At 46.3% G+C, this 20,644-nt stretch overlaps 1 protein-coding gene across 1 annotated transcript; it reads right to left on the bottom strand.

Annotated features, from left to right (window-relative positions):
* Window positions 1-10,950: 10,950 nt before the first annotated feature.
* On the bottom strand, window positions 10,951-20,566 carry TRIM45 (tripartite motif containing 45). Its single transcript, XM_070467241.1, has 7 exons — window positions 20,278-20,566; window positions 19,179-19,711; window positions 16,839-17,572; window positions 14,999-15,128; window positions 14,267-14,381; window positions 12,103-12,229; window positions 10,951-11,222 (listed from the first exon to the last, which is right to left on the bottom strand). The coding sequence occupies exons 1-7, from the start codon at window positions 20,467-20,469 to the stop codon at window positions 11,074-11,076; spliced, it is 1,980 nt and encodes a 659-aa protein (XP_070323342.1). The 5' UTR covers window positions 20,470-20,566; the 3' UTR covers window positions 10,951-11,073.
* Window positions 20,567-20,644: the final 78 nt, after the last annotated feature.

Here is a 20,644-nt window from a genome sequence, read left to right as displayed (position 1 = left end):
GGAATTGAAATCATAGAAGTTAATAAGGGGGTTCTCAGGTGGTACTAGTGGTAAAGAATCTGGCTGCCAATGTAGGAGATGCAAGAGATGCGGGTTTGATCCCTGGGTCGAGAAGATCCCCTGGAGGAGGGCATGGCAACCCACTCCAGTATTCTTACCTGGAGAATCCCATGGACAGAGTCTGGCAGGCTACAGTCCACAGGGTCACAAAGAGTCGGATACAACTGAAGTGACTCAGTACACACACACAGAGAAGCTAATAAGGCAAAAAGAGTGAAACGCCTCTTCCTATATTATACTTCTAATTAGCATTCGCTTCACCCAGCCACCTCTTAACTGAGACAAACCTGACTCACAGGTATACCTCCTGTGGAGTAAGGCTGAGTGACCTCTACATTTTAGAGATGAGGGAATGGGTAGACTGGCAGATATGTGTGTATGTATGCTTTCCACGACAACCCAGATGTTTATCCTGTTACACCATCCCAGGGGACAGAGGCTGTAATTTGTGGCTCTTTTTTTCCTACCTATAACACCAGAGATACAGCTTACATCATAATGCTGTACCTTGATGCTTCAGTGCTCTCAACTCAGAGGTGATTTCTGAAGCACTTGGTTACACTGGGGACAGTTCTTAAATCCTGAAACTTCTTTGTGTCCTCGCCTTGGAATCTTGGGCTTTGTTGACCAGTCTTACTTTGCCAAGTCTTTCAGCTGGATTTAGACTCCACTGTAGCACAAACTAAATAATAGCCTTTCCCTCCCCTCCATCACCTGCACGGATTTTGTAAATATTAGTAATGGAACTGTTACCATTCAGTTCAGTTCAGTTTAGTTGCTCAGTCATATCCGACTCTGTGACCCCATGGACTGCAACACGCCAGGCCTCCCTGTCCATCACCAACTCCCAGAGTTTACTCAAACTCATGCCCATTGAGTCGGTGATGCCATCCAACCATCTCATCCTCTGTCGTTCCCTTCTCCTCCCGCCTTCAATCTTTCCCTGATGCTGGGAAAGCTGTTCTCATCAGGTGGCCAAAGTGTTGGAGTTTCAGCTTCAGCATCAGTCCTTCCAATGAATGTTCAGGACTGATCTCCTTTAGGATGGACTGGTTGGATCTCCTTGCAGTCCAAGAGACTCTCAAGTCTTCTCCAACACCACGTTCAAAAGCATCAATTCTTTGGCACTCAGCTTTCTTTATAGTCCAACTCTCACATTTGTACATGACTACTGGAAAAACCACAACCTTGACTAGATGGACCTTTGTTGGCATCATAATGTCTCTGCTTTTTAATATGCTGTATAGGTTGGTCATAACTTTTCTTCCAAGGAGTAAGCATCTTCTAATTTCATGGCTGCAGTCACCATCTGCAGTGATTTTGGAGCCCCCCAAAATAGTCTGTTACAATTGATACTGCTTAAAAGCTAGGTAGGGCATTTGCCAGACCTAGATGCCTTAATTTTCTGTCATAATGACACTTCATCTACAGTACAGTTATCCAATGACCAAAATCTTTTTCCAACTGAAATGATAAGCTTTTTTTTTCTTAGTTCTGAAATCTGTTCATTAAAAGACATATAGTGAGGAAAAAAAAAAAAAGACATATGGTGGGGACTTCCCTGGCAGTCCCATGATTAAGAATCAGCCTTTTAATGCAGGGGACATGGGTTTGAATCCTGGTCAGGGAACTGAGATCCCACATGTGACGGGACAGCTAAGCCTGTGCACTGCAACTACTGAGGCCCCATGATCTAGAGCCCATGCTCCACAACTAGAGAAGTCCCCACCCCACACCTAGAGAAAAGCGTCCCCGTGCCACAGAAGACCTAGTGCATCCAAAAAAGAAAGACACGTGGGGGAAAATGATGTAATACAACAGGCTTCTTCATGGCAAGTAATTCCCTAGATGTCTGAGGTAATTGGAAAATTCAAGACTGGTCCCTAAGGTGCATAGAACTTATCCAACAGGTTTGAGAGAAGGCTGAGATTTTTTTCCCAAGTGGTATCTGGTTGAAGGGGAAAATATCAGTTCGGGGGAAGAGTAGTCTGGCTTGTAGAAACCAAGGAGATCCAAACTAAAAATTCTACCAGTTAGACCTTTATTCATTCAACAAAATATTGATTAAGCCTCTACTGTTAAAATGTTCCAGAAACTGTCTTACACGGGGATAGTATAGTGGTTGTGTGCTGGAGTCCAGCCCCAGCGGGTCCAGGAGTGCCCAATGGATGGGTGGCATCGGCGAGGAAGGGGACAGACACACAGAAGGTTGCATGGAAGAAAAGGCTCTTTCTATTTTTAGGACAGCTCAGTTTTTATAGAACGAACATTACCTCCTGCTTAAATCACCACATGTTATGTCAGATATTGGTTTCGTGCTTCTGTCAATCTTTTTCTTCCCCATGTTTTCCCCCTGTGCATTCATCTGGAACATTTCCGATTACAGGGTTTTTTCCTGAATGTCCCGTACATTAGTCTTCTTGCCTCAATGGCCTAACATTTTCATTCTAACAAAAACAATGTTCCACAAATTTCAGGTATAGTATGAATTCTTTGGACAATAAAACAATACATGGGAAGGGCTACACAAACATGTTTAACATTTCTGAGAATAGTACCATGTGAAAACCTTGATATTTTTCTTTACCTGAAACTACAAAACCTCAGTCTACAATGATTAACTACGAAGCAGCAAAGCACCTCTATTAATAGTGAGGTGATGGCAGTGAAGCTGGTTAATATAAATCTTCTATTGAAATCCTATGTACCACATTTCCTAACTCTACAAAAATACCCATAATATTCCATGTTGTTGAAAGGAAGGGAAACAATGGACAAATAGCAGCAAGGAAATAGCAATAATGAAAACCCTCTCAACCAAGGAGCAAGTAAACTGAAGCAGTACATCTACTTCTAAATCTAAATGTCTCTACTCTATTCTATTCTAGAACATTATAATCTTTTAAGCAAGCAGTCAAACTATCAGTTCAGTTCAGTTGCTCAGTCGTATCCGACTCTTTGCGACCCCGTGAATCGCAGCACGCCAGACCTCCCTGTCCATCACAAACTCCCGGAGTTTACTCAAACTCATGTCCATCGAGTTGGTGATGCCACCTAGCCATCTCATCCTCTGTCATCCTCTTCTCCTCCTGCCCCTAATCCCTCCCAGCATCAGGGTCTCTTCCAATGAGTCAACTCTTCGCATGAGGTGGCCAAAGTATTGGAGTTTCAGCTTCAGCATCAGTCCTTCCAATGAACACCCAGGACTGATCTCCTTCAGGATGGACTGGTTGGATCTCCTTGCAGTCCAAGGGACTCTCAAGAGTCTTCTCCAACACCATGGTTCAAAAACATCAATTTTTCTGTGCTCAGCTTTCTTCACAGTCCAACTCTCACATCCATACATGACCACTGGAAAAACCATAGCCTGACTAGACGGACCTTTGTTGGCAAAGTAATGTCTCTGCTTTCTAATATGCTATCTAGGTTGGTCATAACTTTCCTTCCAAGGAATAAGCGTCTTTTAATTTCATGGCTGCAGTCACCATCTGCAGTGATTTTGGAGCCCCCAAAAATAAAGTCTGACACTGTTTCCACTGTCTCCCCATCTATTTCCGATGAGGTGATGGGACCAGATGCCATGATCTTAGTTTTCTGAATGTTGAGCTTTAAGCCAACTTTTTCACTCTCCTCTTTCACTTTTTTCAAGAGGCTTTTTAGTTTCTCTTCACTTTCTGCCATAAGGGTGGTGTCATCTGCATATATGAGGTTATTGATATTTCTCCCGGCAATCTTGATTCCGACTTGTGCTTCTTCCAGCCCAGCGTTTCTCATAATGTACTCTGCATATAAGTTAAATAAGCAGGGTGACAATATACAGCCTTGAGGTACTCCTTTTCCTATTTGGAACCAGTCTGTTCCATGTCCAGTTCTAACTGTTGCTTCCTGACCTGCATACAGGTTTCTCAAGAGGCAGGTCAGGTGGTCTGGTATGCCTTTTCCATTTTGACTTGATGTTTATGGTTGTTTCCTGAGCCAGAGCAATCATGAGCATTTCTAAATAGGCTTGGACTTTTCCAGGGAGGCCTTATTACTATATATTACATTTCCAAAAATTAATAGAAAGCCCAACAACAGTAAGACAGAAAGAGGAAAGGGACATACCGGGCCCCCGGGACACCCCTGAGGGGAAGAGCTGCTTTGCAGGTTCCTCTCTCATCCCATGACCTTGTCATGGATTGGGCGCATCCTGGCGGCCCCCGACAGTTGTGCATGCCTGCTAAGTTGCTTCAGTCATGTCCAACTCTTTGCAACCCCATGGACTGTAGCCCGCCAGGCTCCTCCATCCATGTGATTCTCCAGGCAAGAATATTGGAGTGGGTTGCCATGCCCTTCTCCAGGGGGTCATCCCGACCTCAGGATCAAACACATGTCTCATGTCTCCTGCACTGGCAAGAGTTATTTACCACTAGTGCTACCTGGGAAGCCCAGTATAGTGATTAATAAATGTCAAATCCCTGCCTTCACAGACCTTACAGTCTAGGATAAGAGGACAGACAGGAAATAGAATATATATGTTAGATGGTGATGAAGCTGAGTAAGGATGATACAGGGTGTTGGAGTGGGAGTTGCTATTTTATACAGGGTAGTGAAAGACCTCTCAAATCAGATGATGTTTAACAGGAGCAAAAACCTGAGCAAAGTGAGGGAGTGAATCATGTAAGTATCTCTGAGAGGAACATGCTAGAGGGAGGGACAGTGATTGTAAAGGCTGTAAGACAGAGTTTGAGGGCCCCAGACAGGCCAGTTTTGCTGGAATAGAGTGATGGAAACTGCTCTAACATGGGACGCCTTTGGAGGACTTTCCAGGTGGTGCTAATAGTAGAGAACTCACCTGCCAGTGCAGGAGATATAAGTAACGTGGGCTCCATCACTGGGTCGGGAAGATCCCCTGGAGGAGGGCATGGCAACACACTCCAGTAATCTTGCCTCGAAAGTCCCATGGACAGAGGAGCTAGTAAGCTAGTCTGTGCATGCATGCATGCTAAGTTGCTTCAGCCATGTCTGACACTTCGTGACCCAGTGAACTGTAACTCACCAGGCTTCTATGTCCATGGGATTTTCCAGGCAAGCATACTGGAGTGGGTCACCATGCCATCCTGAAGGGGATCTTCCCGACCCAGGGATCGAACCCACATCTTTTGTGTTTCCTGCATTGGCAGGTGGTTTCTTTACCACTTGAGACAGCTGGGGAGCCCCAAACTACAGTCCGTAGGGTCACAGAGTCAGACACAGCTGAAGCGACTAAGCACACACGCACAGGAGGTCTTTGGAGTGCGTTGAGCAGAAGAGTGATATGATGTGATGTATTTTAAAGGAACTCTCTGACTGTGGGGTGGAGAATAGACTGTAGAGGATTAAGGGCGAAAGCAGAAAGATTAGTCAGAAGGTTGTTGCAAAACTCCAGATATGAAATTGTGGTATCTTAGGTCAGGATGGTTAGCCGTGTGTGGAGGCAGACAGCAGTGCTCTGCCAATGTATTTTGAAGGGACAGCCGGTAGGATTTGCCAGTGGTTTGGTTGTAGTGCGTGAGAGGGGAGTCACGGATGTTTCCAAGGTGATTGGCTCCACTATCTGTAAGAACAGATGTGGACTTTCCTTTTAAAGAGATAGAAAAGCCTGCAGGAGAAACACTTTGGTGCTGGTGGGCAGGCCGGCAGTGAGAATTAGGTATTGAGAGTTCTGTTTTGGACATCTTAAAAATAAGGTGATACATCCAAGTGGAGGTGTTAGGTAGGCTCTTGGATATACAGTAATCATAATGGAATTTGGAGCTGGAGATAAATTCAGGAGTCATCAGTATATAAAAGATACTTTAAAAAAATTAAATAAAAGGTACTTAAACTCATGAGAAGATGACATCACCTGGGATGTAGAGGGGAGATGAAAATGCAAGGACTGATTCTTGGAGCTCTTAAAGGTGTAGCAAATGGAAAGAGGAGGAGGAACTAGCAAAGGAGACTGAGAAGGAAAGTCAATGAGATAGGTGATTAAGAAGAGCAATATGCGTAAGCCAAGTGAAGAAAATCTTTCTTGGAGGAGTAAGTGATCAGCTTTGTCCGATGCTGTGGATAGGTCAGAAGGATAAAGATCAAGAACTGACCCCTGGATTCCATAGCAAGGATATTACTGGTGACCATGACAGGAGCTGTGGTGTGGTGAGCATGAAAGACTGGATTAGATCTAAGAGAGGGAATGCAAAGAGGGGAAGTAGAGATAACTGTTTGCTTACACACTTTTTTAAGGTCTTTTTAAAAGGAAGTGGAACAATGGAGTGGCTGTCAGAGAGTGATGAAGAAAACCATTATGGACTGAATGAATTATGTTCTTCCCAAATTCATGGATTGAAGCCCTAACCCCCAATGTGACAATATTTGAAGACAGGGCCTTCAAGGAGATAACTGAGGTTAAGTGAGATTATGTGGGTGAGTTGTAAATTAGTAGGAGTGGCGTCTTGATAAGAAGAGAGAGACACTAGGGATACATGTGCAAGGAGGAGGCCACGTGATGACACAGAAGGTACCATCTGCAAGCCACGGAGAGGCCTCAGGAGAAATCAACCCTGCTGGCACCTTGATCTTGGACTTCCAGTCTCCAGAACTGTGAGAACATAATTTATATTGTTTAAGCCCCCCAGTGTGTGGTATTTTAGCGGACTAATACAAAAATCAAGAGCAATTTGTTTTTTAAGATGGGAGGGAATTCCCTGGCATTCCTGTGGTTAGGACTTGGCACTCTTACTGTTGAGGGCCCGGGTTCAATCCCTGGTCAGAGAACTAAGATCCCACAAGCCCAGTGGTTCGACCAAAAAACAAAAAAGAAAATGAGGAATATTGTAGCATGTTTATTTTCTGAAATGAGCAATCCAATAGAGGGAGAAATTACTGTAGCAATGTTCTTGGGTTGTAGAGATGGAATGAGAACTCATATAAAAGTTTACTTTTGATAGTATGGGTAGATTTGGGTAGATTTGTTGATATGGTGGGAAGCTTGGGAAATTCTCTTCTGAATTAGTTTTCTTGGTGAAGTAATAAGCAAGGTCATAAGTGGAGAAGGGAAGTGGGTACAAATTGCAGTTTGAGGAGAGGTATGAAATCATTTTCTAGGAGAGTGGAAGAGTAAACAGACTAGAGAGATGTTGTCAAACTATTGGGCAATGCTAAGTCCATTGAAATCAGTGGTCTTTGATTAAAGTGAGACTAGTCATCATAACATTTTTGTTTTTTCTCCAGGATCATTCAGTTGGGTTAGATGGAGATCTAATCTGGAGTTTTTCCAGGGAAAAAGGACAGAAGGATACTACATGCAAGAATACAGTGATGTTCTATAGAGTTTAAGCTGAGTAAGGCTGAAGGAAAGGACGTGAGGCAGGAAGGGAACAGTGGGAAGGTGGTCACTATCCTGGGGACTCTAGGAAGGTAGGACAACTAGAGTCAGGTGGGTGAGCTGGAAAGATGGGAGGTTATGGTGGCAGGATGCTTGAAGGTGAGATTATGCAGAGGGAGCAGGTAGAATCAAGGTCTAGGGTATGACTGATTGTAGAGTTTGGGAATAAAGAATATTAGAGAATTGGTCACAGAATTACAACCATTATGTCTACATAGATATTGAATTATTCTAAGACTGATGAGGGGTAGTACTGGAGTAGCAGCAAGTTTGATGCTAAAATCTTCAAGGAATAAGTGAGAAATGACTCAGGGCTCTGTTGATGGCTGAACCACGTACAGGTCACGAGTTGTATAAAGATGTGAGCTTCAAGGCTGGCCATTTTTAAAGGGGGAATAATGGTCTAGACCACAGGACTGGAAAAGGTCAGTTTTCATTCCAATCCCAAAGAACGCTCAAACTACTATCACGCTAGTAAAGCAATGCTCAAAATTCTCCAAGTCAGGCTTCAGCAATACGTGAACCGTGAACTTCCAGATGTTCAAGCTAGCTTTAGAAAAGGCAGAGGAACCAGAGATCAAATTGCCAACCTCTGCTGGATCATCAAAAAAGCCAGAGTTCCAAAGAAACATCTATTTCTGCTTTATTGACTATGTCAAAGCCTTTGACTGTGTGGATCATAATAAACTGTGGAAAATTCTGAAAGAGATGGGAATACCAGACCACCTGACCCACCTCTTGAGAAACCTATATGCAGGTCAGGAAGCAACAGTTAGAACTGGACATGGAACAATAGACTGGTTCCAAATAGGAAAAGGAATACATCAAGGCTGTATATTGTCACCCTGCTTATTTAACTTATATGCAGAGTACATCATGAGAAATGGTGGGCTGGAAGAAGCACAAGCTGGAATCAGATTGCTGGAAGAAATATCAATAACCTCACATATGCAGATGACACCACCCTTATGGCAGAAAGTGAAGAGAAACTAAAAAGCCTCTTGAAAAAAGTGAAAGAGGAGAGTGAAAAAGTTGGCTTAAAGCTCAACATTCAAAAAACTAAGATCATGGCATCTGGTCCCATCACCTCATGGGAAATAGATGGGGAGACAGTGGAAACAGTGTCAGACTTTATTTTTGGGGGCTCCAAAATCACTGCAGATGGTGATTGCAGCCATGAAATTAAAAGACGCTTATTCCTTGGATGGAAAGTTATGACCAACCTAGATAGCATATTAAAAAGCAGAGACATTACTTTGCCAACAAAGGTCCGTCTAGTCAGGCTATGGTTTTTCCAGTGGTCATGTATGGATGTGAGAGTTGGACTGTGAAGAAAGCTGAGCACCGAAAAATTGATGCTTTTGAACCATGGTGTTGGGGAAGACTCTTGAGAGTCCCTTGGACTGCAAGGAGATCCAACCAGTCCATCCTGAAGGAGATCAGTCCTGGGTATTCATTGGAAGGACTGATGCTGAGGCTGAAACTCCAATACTTTGGCCACCTCATGCAAAGAGTTGACTCATTGGAAAGGACTCTGATGCTGGGAGGGATTGGGGGCAGGAGGAGAAGGGGATGACAGAGGATGAGATGGCTGGATGGCATCACCAACTCGATGGACATGAGTTTGAGTAAACTCCGGGAATTGGTGATGGACAGGGAGGCCTGGTGTGCTGCGATTCATGGGGTTGCAAAGAGTCAGACACGACTGAGCGACTGAACTGAACTGAATGGTCTAGAGCAGGATTATCAACAGCAGCATTATTAACACTTGACCTGGGTTAATTCTTCGTTGTGGGAAGCTGTTCCAAATTGATCATAAGCAGCATTCCTGACTTCTCCCCAAAAGATGCTAGTGGCACCCTGATCCCAGCTTTGGCAAGAAAAAATGTCCGAGACTTTACTAAACATCCTTGAGGGACAAATTCACCCTTGGTTGAAAACCACTGATTTTAAAGCAGCAGTGCTGAGCTAAAAAACTGTTACCTGACCTCTGGGCCCAGTGATTGATTATAAAGAGTGAGGAAGAGCAAGTAATATTCTCAGAGGATTACAGAGCCATCAGGGTTTCTGGGAAGATCAGATTTTGGTCAGAGACAGGGCTGGAGGGAATCTTCCCAGAAAAGGGTGAGAATATAGTATCTTCAAATTTACAACTACACTGTGGCTACCTCCTTAGGGAGGAAACGTATTCCATGATGACCTGACAGTCAATGTGTTTTGTCTGATTATTTCACTTCCTTTGCTTGAGCCAACTCATCACTCTAATGAGTCACTTCTTAATAGATCTTACAATGCAGACTTCAATAATTATATTTAATACATGCTGTGTTTTTGCTATATAAGGAATCAGATATCCTAGAAGAACACATTGAATTGAATGTGAACACACTGACTATATACAGTGAACACCCTGGCAGAGCTGGGGCACCAGTCCTATGTGCTTCGTCTCCCAAGAATTCTCTTCCTTTGAGCTGGCATGCTCTGGGAGCCAAAGCTTCTAGTTAATTTCCTAGATATGCAGACAAAAGTGAAGATGACTCTCTAGAAGACAAGGCTGTGAGATTTGAGGACGATGAAGGTGTGTGGATCGCCTGGCATGAGTACATCTGTAAGGAATTTATAAGGTCCTAGTTCAACAGCATTCCCTTTTATTTGCTAGCTACGTGTCTACCCTTGACCAAATAGTATCCTTCTAGGCTCTGGGGGCTATGAGATGAACATGGTGTAGAGGGGAAGTGGGGGACCCCCACCTAAACAGCAGTATCATATGATAATCCATTTAAGGTGTGCTAGCAACACGTGGACATGAGGAAGTTTTTATTCTTTGAGGGAAACAAGTATCTAATGTGTACCTTGGGGAAATTTTTTTAAGTTATGTATCAAAAGTTAAGGAACTAAATTACTACCATGAGCTCTAAATGCTAATGGCATAGGTACCTCCATGCCTATACAAAATAGAAGGTAGCCTCCTTGGTATAGAAATGACACTTTTTTTGAGGGGGTAGGCCTACAGTTTATTGAATTAGATTTTGCTATTTACAACTGAGATCACATCTACATATATTTTGTTAGTCTACATGGATACATTATTTCTAACAAGTTTAGACTTACGATGAATGGGCTCAGTCATACAAAAACACGTGCACACACTCATACTAATTGTCTTAACAACAGCAGTGCATACGTTATACACCTATAAAGGCAGTTTTGATTACAAACTGCAAGTTTCAAAGATCGATCTGATTTTGAAGATGATACACACTGTGTGATTCTAAAATCTATTTTAGTCATTTTGTACAGTAGCTATCTTACTGGACTACACTACATATTTTTTAAAAGGACACTGATGAGGGGCACCATCTGGTATTTAACTTAAACCAGATAGCTGATTACCTCCCCCTCCCTGCAAAGACCTCTGGCCAAGAAGACAAATGTAATGCGGTCTCTGGTACCCGACTGCCCACATGTACCATCAGTGAATGACTCACAAAGAGATCCTCGGATTTGAGGGTATAACATAAGGCACTTTGTTTTTAATTCTATCAGTTTCTTCAGAATTAAGGTCTGTGGTCCTCTGTGATCTGAAGCCGTGCTGGCCACAGCTGTGACCATGGACCCAGGAAGCATCAGAAGGCCACCGTCCTCAGCAGACTCCACGGCCCGCTCTGCCCACCTGCCCATGTGCATTCTGACTTCTCCGTAAACTTCCCACAGCACGACCAGTGGGGACGTCCTGGGTGGCCTTTGTGTCCATGGCCACAGCCTAGGTACCCACCTGCATGGTCCAAAGAGAAGAGGGAAAAACCATTAGAAGGAAGTCCAGCGGTTACCATGGAAATTAACACTCCTGGCAATATTCAGACTCATGGGTATTTTTACATCTAAAAACAACCCAGTGAGAGGAACAAGCCTCTGTAGCTGGGAGGACTCTAAAGACAGATGACAGCAAATCAATTAAAGTCAACTGGAGTTGTAAGAACAGTGTTACTTTAACATTCTGTGAACTTAAGGAGAAGAACTGGTTTGGATTTTAACATAACAAAATCTAAATAAAAGAGAAGGGCAGAATGCTAGATATAAACAAAATAGATCCTGAAGTGTTTCTATGCAAGTTTACAAGAGCCTATGTTAAGGCTCACCATATGAGTTAGGACAGGACAGAAGACTGAAAATAATTAGATTTCTTGCCTGGATGCTGACCTTTCTGCCCACGTTTCCTTCCCCCAAGAAAAGAGCCAGACTTCGTTCAGTTGAATTTATTCATCTGTTCTCCCATCCCTGCCTTGTCTGGAATTTCTTTAAGGTTTCAAAAGGAACAGGATGGGTTTATGTTTTTGACAGCGCTCACGCTGTTGGAAAGGGTACAGACTGAGACTGACCATCCCAGGAGAAGCACAGGGCTTCTAGAACCAGTGAACTGTATCAAAACTAAAAGCACTCAGAACTTTTCATCTTGCCATTTCAGTTTCCATAACCAAGAAGCTTTAAATGAAACTTTCAGAATTGGGATACATTCAACATGCACAGACTACATTCCTAGGAACAAAGCCTGAGTCTGAGTACCCTGACCCTGGTCGCTGTGGTGCTGATCCCACTGCTAGGAGGCAGGCGCAGAGGGACAGCGAGGGCTTTCTGGAGCGACTGGTTCTCCTTACCTGGCATGGTGCCTCCACATGCGCAGCGAGCAGTTTTCTGGCCTCCGCTGGAGCAGAACGTGCAACAGTGAAACACGCCCGGGTGTGAGCGGTGCCTTTTCCTCACGGTCACAGTGAATGGCGAGCCCTTCAGTGTTCAGACCAGGAGAAAAGAACAGCCGCATGAGTCAACAGGCGTGTGCTGAGCATCACACAGACTAAACAGTTTAAGTCACAGGCCCTGCCCCTGGAGGGACGAGGACAGTAGACGGAAACAGTGACAGGGGGGTCAGTAGCCCTGGGTTCTCAGCTGGACAGGGCCAGATACAAATGCAGTGAGAGGCGTCAAGGAGTCTGTGCTGCCGCCCCGGCACGCAGACGGCCGGACACACTCACGGTGTTCGTCGATCGGTCGTGTCTGACTGTTTACAACCCTGTGGGCTATAGCCCGCGAAGCTTCTCTGTCCATGAGTTCTCCAGGCAAGAATACTGGAGCGGACCGCTGTGCCCTCCTCCAGGGACCCTCCTGACCAGGAATCGAACCTGGGTCTCCTGCATTACCGGCAGACTCTTTACCATCTGGGCCACCAGGGAAGCACCAGTAAACTCACCCGTGCTTTCAAGTCACTGACTTCGGTCTCCATCTCCTCCATTCCTGAGCAGTCTAAGAACATTTGTGGTCCCTTCCCCAATTTCTCAGCCACACACTCCCATCCCTCAGATCCTAAGCCAATTCATTTCTTTTCATCCCTCCATCCTGGACACAACTGTTTACCCATCCACTCATTCTACGTCGGTGAAGTTAGATGAAATGGAGGAAGATTAGGCATGTTGTTAATAATTCTCGGATTAGAAATACTTCTTTCCTTTAAGGATAATTTTCATCCTTGAATTTCTACCCTATGCTAAACAGTAAATATTTAATGAGTGTTGCTATCTGCCTGTTCCTATATGAGAATCACATACCATGCAAAAATACAAAGCAGAGAGGCTAGCACCTTAAAAGCCTTTCAGATGTTAAATCTCTCTTCGTTTAAAGAGTTTAGTCTTTTTTTTTTTTCTAGGCTATATGGTATGTGGGATCTTAGTTCCCTGACCAGGGATCAAACCTGTATTCCCTGCATTGGGAGTGCAGAGTCTTAACCATGGGATGGCCAGGAAAGTCCCTACAATCTGTTTTAAAAACAACTTGGGAGTTCAAACATGTGGTTTCAAATTCTGATTTTTCTACCCAGGTACTGTGTATTGCGGCAAGTTTGTTTTCTTGGTCTAATTGGATGATGAGCCTTATGTTTGAGTGGTTAGAAAAGTAAAATAATGTTTGAAAATATATCTAACCTATCTGGCATCCTGTAAGTAGGCAAGCAGCAAGTGGCTACTATGAATCTTCCCAGGGCACAGCCCAGAAGCCTAACACATCCTGATACTCTGTGGTGTTTCTTGTCCCTGCCAGTGTTGATTTCCGGGGAAACCCTCTGGCAGCTTGTATGTCAGCAGAGATTCTGCTGGACGTGTTGAGTATAACTGAATTTTTAAAAATTCATAATCTCTACACCAGAGAAGTGTTAAATATATCTGTGGAGGTGATGTAGTAACCATGGTAACAGAGAAGCACATGTATATATATATATAGAGAGAGAGCATATATATATATATATGCTCACACACATGTATACATATAAACAGAGTAGAGAATTATCTGGCAAATAGTTAGGCAGATTATTGACTGATCAGTTACAGGAGAGGGCATAACTCTCCCAGTGGTACTCCAGTAAGTCCATGTCTGGTCATAGTTTGAACAAAGCCAGAAAATCCTGAGTGAGGTTATATTTCTTGCATGTGTGCATACTCATCTGCTGGTAGATTGCCCGCTGTGATCAAGGCATCTTTCCCAAATTAAGAGCTCCAATAATCCAACTGGGAGAATGATAAAATACAGGCATAACTGCTAAGAGGTGAAGTAGGGATAAAGAGGTTTTAGGATCACCTGTATCCTCTAGTAAGAATAAGAGCTGCAAAATTGGGGCCCTTTTTAGAGTGAGGTGAAGTAAGAAAGAGAAATCCCAGTCAATCCCTCTACACAGCTGGTCCTGTGTGAAATGTCTCCACGTTCTAAGATGACAAAACCGAGGGGAGGAGGGGGCAGGGTGAAAGGTCAGGGAAGTGTAGGCAAGGCCTCACTTACCTGCACGTGCTGCTCCTTGACACAGACCAACACAGTATAGGTGCCAGGTTCCTTGGGTGTATAGGAAACATAGTATGTCCCATCCTTGTTATCATGGACCATCGTTTTGACGGGACTGTATAGAAACGGGAGTTCAAAAATACCACTCATTCTCACAAAGCCTGCATCAGTTGCCTGCTCATTTAGGATGTAAACGCTATACCATACAGCCAATGTTAATTTTAAATGTCCCCCAAGCAGGATGTCTTCTCCTTGCTCGGAAATTAACTTTACAATACAAGGTAACATAAATCCTCATGTAATCTGACATTCAGAAGACTTCCTGAAAACATCAGTGTTCTCTCTAACCAGCTTCTGTCGTACCTCCTGCTCTTCTTCCTCCCTCCTCCATCCTCCAATCCTGAAGACTTCGCTTATAACTTCGCTCCCAGCACAAATAATAAGCATGGGGCTGAACTTTGAGGAGGGCACCATTCAGTCTAACACAGTATATTTTGCAGTCTATTCAAAGCTTGGGATAAAGACAGTCTGCGGGGGCAGATGAGACCTTTGGGAGAAAATCAAATAGGAGCCTAAAACCCACACAAGGAATTGCATCTGGTCCACGTGGTCCTATGGCGCTTTTTAATGGCATCACGGGGGAGGTAGGCTGGAACTACTGCAGTTACAGCCCCGTGACTGCAAAGAACCTGGGATTTCCAGGTCCATGATGCCTGAGTGCATGATACAAACCTGTCTTTCTTATCTTTAGGGACTACTGTGACTTGAACGTTGTCTCCTCCCCTGCCCATGCTCTCTCCTGTTGCATCCTTACAAAGCACGGTGAAAGAGGCTGGCTGTTTCTCACGGGCTCTGTGAAGATCTGTGGAAGATAAACACTCAGTCCTCAATCTCAAAGGTCAACCGTAGTGACGGCGTCCCCAGATCAGACACCATCTTGCTTTTTCTGTTTAGTACAAAAGGTCGTGGTTCTGGTTTCCTCCCTCTCTTTTCTCTTCCTGTCTGTTTTCTGGAGCATACTTCTTGGGAGTCACTTCTGGTAAGCCTGGTTCTCTCTCAGCCAGCAGCAGCTCTTGGATTGTAAAGGATCCTGGATCTTAATTTCAGCCTTAAGAAAGCTTTGAAAAATCTTAGGCTTGACATATGTATTCAGAGAATAAAAGAGAGGCTGTGCTGTGCTGTGCTGTTGTGCTTAGTCGCTCATTCGTGTCCGACTCTTTGCAACCACATGGACTGGGCCCATCAGGCTCCCCTGTCCATGGGGATTCTCCAGTCAAGAATACTGGAGCGGGTTGCCATGCCCTCCTCCAGGGGATCTTCCCAACCCAGGAATCAAATCCAGGTCTTCCACATTGCAGGTGGACCCTTTACAGTCTGAGCCACCAGGGAAGCCCCCAAAGAGAGGCTGGTAACCCCAAACTACCCTCTCTGAGTGACAGATCCTGCTAGAAGAGGCAGGAGGTACAGGTAACCAGCTCAGACTCTTCATGCCTGAAGTCCTCTACGGCATGGTGGCTGTGCCTAGGCAGTGGGGGGCACATTCAATAGCTACAGCCTCTGGCCCAGGGCTTCCCTGATAGCTCAGATGGTAAAGAATCTGCCTGCAGTGCAGGAGACCTGGATTTGATCCATGGGTTGGGAAGATACCCTGGAGAAGGGAATGGCTACCCATTCCAGTATTCTTGCCTGGAAAATTCCATGGACAGAGGAGCCTGGCGGGCTACAGTCTATGAGGTTGCAAAGAATTGGACATGACTGAGCAACTAACACTTTCACTCCACTTCTGGTTCAGAAGACAGATGAAATAGGCTTTTTTACCTGGGGTCTGTGAACTATTGAGGCCTTCTGAGGGGTGAAGAATCTCCTAAAATCATATGCTCAAACAAGTGGCCATTTTCTTGTGGAGAGATCATTCTCAAAGGGATCTGTGACCTCCAAGCAGGTAAGAATTCCTGTGCCTGGGTCAGGATGACTCTAGAATACAATCTTCCTGTGAGAACTGATCTGTGAAATAGGTTTGAATAACGTGCTTCCTTTAGGAAGAGAACACCATGATCAAAAGAAATTGTTTCTCCCCCTACTGACTGAAATGCCTACCATATTCTTTTCAATGCCAGTATCTGGCTTCCATGAACCAGAAAGGGCATCAAAGAAGGCAAACCATCATCCCTTCCTCCTCACTCCTCAGAAATTCTCTTCAGAACCATCCTCTCCAAACAAGCCATCCTCTCTGAACAGGCAGGATTTCACGCTACCCTGAGGTCTATGCTGTTATGTCTTACGGGCACTGCCTTGGTTCTGTCACCTGAGAGAAATGGTCTGATCCTTGAGTTCCTTGGTTGTTAGCTACTTTTCTCAACTGGAAAAGGGTCAAGCCTCACCTCTGTCTGGGATCTTAAGTGCAACCTGACCAGAACAAACCAGAAAGAAAAGGACACGGGAGGGATCACCATCCATAGGATGGGGATGACTCTCTCCCTAGCTGAATGAAGGCTGTAGCTGAAAATGCCACACCTCTTTGACACCATGTCCTGCCGCTGCCCTTTCATGCCGATGGGAGATGTCGCCCTACCTTCCCCTTGGAGGACACATTTGGCTGGATCGACCTCTTTGGTGTTGATGGCCCCGTAAACTTCATAGCCACGGCACAGGCCTGCTTTCTCCTTGGGAGAGAAGGCTATCTTCTCGTTGACTCCGGGATGGGCACTGTATTCCACTTTGTTCAGCTTGGTGAGCCGTTCCACCACCACCCCCTTGGTGATGAGGATCTCCAGGTCGGAGCCGCTGGCCAGCAGGTGCTCGGTGAACTCCACTCCAGTCCGCATGTCTGCCAGCAGCTGCTCCAGTTGTGCCTTGTGCAGCTGCAGAGAGTTTTCCTTCTGGACTCGGATGTCTTCCAGCTGCTTCAGCAGCTTGTCCCGATGCTCCTCGATGGCCTTGATATAGCCCTCGGAGAAGGTGCGGATGTCGGTGGCTACGGCCTTCACCCGCTCCTGCAGGGCGCTGTTGGTCCCTTTGATCTGTGCCAGGGCCTCCTCCAGGGCCTCCATGTGGGGCTGGGTACCCCTGAGCAGCTCCCGCACGGAGTCCCCGTGCTTGTGAATAACGTTGCTAGTGAAGTCACAGGGGTGCTCCCGATGCTCCCCCACCACGCAGTCCCGGCACACAGGCCGGTCGCAGAGCTCACAGAACAGCCTCAGCTCCTCTGCAGGGTGAGCAGGACACAGAATGGGCTTCCCGATCTGGCTGTAGCCTTTTAAGTCTTTCAGGTCCACCATGGTATGGTAGGTCGTTTTCTTCTGCCGCCTAGAGGCAAACAAAGGCACGAACGGAAAATGAGGGGATGAGTCTAGCAAGGAAACAGTCCAGCAGTTTTAAGGGCATGGGTTCTGAAGTCCAACAAATCTGGGTTCAGTTCCTTGTTCTAACCTCTTACTAATGAGTCTCTAGGATTCCAGTTCCTCCTCTATACACTGGGGCAATACATATGTGAAAGGGCTGCTCTATGGGATGAAATGATAGTAGGCTAGGGCTCTCTGGCTTGGTGCATGACTTTGCAATGCTAAGGCTACTTCCCGGGACTTTCCCCAAAGAGTTCATTTGTCAAGTTTAAGCAAGAGCCACAGCCTAGTGCTACAGCAAGCTAGAGGGGAGAGTTTGGTGGAGACCAGCAGCGAGATGAGACCTGTGCCAGACGGCTTAGCAGTAAACTTCAGGCAGTTAAAAAGCAGCTAGCTGGGCACAACAGAGTCTCCCTCAGCTTTCATCGAACTCTCTGGGAAAGCATTTCCTTTGATCAATGCCTCCGCCACCCAAAGCAGCAAGCTAGAATTTTGTAGAGGAAAGTCATCAACATTATTAGAAAGAGTAAAATCAGTGGTCAGTAGAACCAAAGCTCTCTTTTAATTCCCTCTTTTTATAGCCCTCTAGAAATTCAGGGAAATCCCCAGAAACCACGGTGACTGTCCAGAGTTACACCATGTGTTTAGTGTTTTAGCAACGTCAAGCTTACATGCCTGTTCTGGCACCAGCAGAGTGGGTGTGGACAAAACAGGGTCAGCTGTTGAGCTGGCAGCAAAGTAGTCATCATTACAAGGTAAAAATAGAAGGACTGAAGACTGCTAACTTGTTCTGTTGGTGAGGCCAGAAAACACCTCGAAGGCAGAACTTAAAAAGCACTGTAGCTAATCCTGAAACATTGGCCATTTCTTATCGTGATGTTCTGGAATGGGGGGAGGTGGTCTGAAGGCACAAAGTGACTTCCTGTGACAAACTGTTTACCAAACAGCATAGAAGACATAATCCCCACCCCAAGTCCACCTCACCGAGTTCCAGGGTACCTCAGGGTACAGGGCAGAGGTGGAGGTGCTATCCCACCAATCAGCACCTTATACTGGGAAGGCGACAGAGATGAGTAGAGAAAACACCGCAGGCAGGCAGAAGATTTGGATTTTAAATTCAATTGTTACATACTACTTACCAGTTATGGGACCTTGGCATATCACATACTGCTGAGCTTCAGTTTCCTCCAATAATAAATAGGGGTGAAAACAGTGCCTGCTTTTCTATGAGTTCCAAGGATCAAATGAGATTGAGGGCAGGGGATCTGCTGTCATACTCTTTCTCTAGCACCCTGGATGAATGATTGATGAGCCAAGGAAACTGGGTAAGAACTTTGTAAACTGAAATGGACCCTGCAAACCTCTGATGATATTATTACCATGGGTATTATATAAAGGCTGCAGAATTTAACTACTGCTCTGGAATATCTGTAATCACATTGTATACTGTTCTCTGACTTTCCATCGCATTTGAGCTTTCCTTTCCATCAGCTCACCAAGGGATTTCTCTGCCTTGACACCTCTTTTATACTCCGCTCTCAAGCCACACCAGGGGGGTATCCCATCTTTACCTATGAGCCTGGCAGCAGAAGTGGCAGAGATTGGCTTTGCAGGTCTGACACCTCTTCTCCACTTCCCTGTCGCTGCACAGGTCACACACCAGGCCCTGGCCTTCCCCGCGCAGACTCTCCAGCATCACATCATTCATGGCCAGGTGGTCCATGGTTAAAGCCTTCACACCACCCACGGGCAGGTCCACCTGAGCATCACACACCGGACAGAGGATGCCAATCTGTGGCTGCAGAGCGCGGGGCTTGAGCTCCCGGAACACGGACCCCTCAGAGCTTGTGTCAGATTCTCCCCCTCGGATGTCCACTACTGAGAAGGGTTCCAGCTGCTCCAGACAGGTGGTGCAAACTGTGTGCAAACAAGGCAGGAGCCGGGGGGCTTCGAAAAGCCCCCTGCACAAAGGGCAGTGAGTTTTGCCTGAGTTTCCAGCTGCGGTCCCACTGGGGAGTTTGCCCACGAAGCCCAGCAGCGGCCTCCTCTTTTCTGCCATATTCCCCACGTTTGTGCTCAGGATCAGAAAAGGCCCTGGGCAGTTCTATAATGAAGTAGCAGGTGATTAGGCCCACCCAGAGAGACAGTTTCCAAAACGTGTACAGAGACCGCGGGGACTCTCGCTTTGGCAAATCAAAGGGCAAAAAGGAAAAAGAGTATTCCTCAAAGGAGCCACCCACAGATCTACTCAGCACGGCCCCCTCCTTTGCAAGGCATCCCATACCAGACACGCCCACGCCCTCCTCTGCCCCCCAAGTCCTCCTCCCCGGAAGCGCTTCCAGCTCTCGGTCTCCAGTTAATCCTGCTGTCGACTCCTGGACCCCTGCACCTCTATCACCCTCTGCTACCCCCCCACCGCCGGCCTCACTGGTCCCACGCCGGCCCCGCGACAATTGCCACCCCCGCCCCCGCGTGATGCGCTTGGGGGTCCTCCGCTCCTTCCTTCCACCCGGCCCTCCGCGGAAGGCACGCGGCGGACCAGGGAGCTGCGAGCCCCCGCCGGCTTCTCGGTTGCCAACACCTCCCCACCCTTCGGTCCGAGGCGCTCGACGGCTCCGGTCCCGCCTCGCACCAATCCCAGCCCGGGGCTATTCAGACGACTCCAATCACCGTCAGAGAGGGGCGGCCGTGGCCGCTGCGAGCCCCGCCGCCCTCCAGAGTGACACCAGCAGCACCCAATAAGCTTTGGAAATTCCACATCTTCGCCGGTCCTCTCTGGGGAGGGGCGATAGCCGGGGGCGGGGCGGTCTCTGGGCTTGGGCCTCGGAAGAGAAAAAGGGTAAGGCTGTGAGTGAGCGGCATAGTATAGCCAGCGTCACCATTTTACGGCGACTGTCTCCCTCTCTATGGCTCTGGCGACCAGGGAGGTCAGAGGACAACTTAGAAAGCTGCGCTGATGTGCCACAGGGAAGGCTTCCTTTGCGCCCTCGGATTGGTCCCATGAACCCACCCTGGGGCCTCCCATTGGTGACTGGGT

Source organism: Odocoileus virginianus, chromosome 5, assembly GCF_023699985.2.
Source record: "Odocoileus virginianus isolate 20LAN1187 ecotype Illinois chromosome 5, Ovbor_1.2, whole genome shotgun sequence".
Taxonomy (NCBI): domain Eukaryota; kingdom Metazoa; phylum Chordata; class Mammalia; order Artiodactyla; family Cervidae; genus Odocoileus; species Odocoileus virginianus.
The sequence above is the reverse complement of the archived record's forward strand: the minus strand, read 5'-3'. Positions and strand labels throughout refer to the sequence as shown.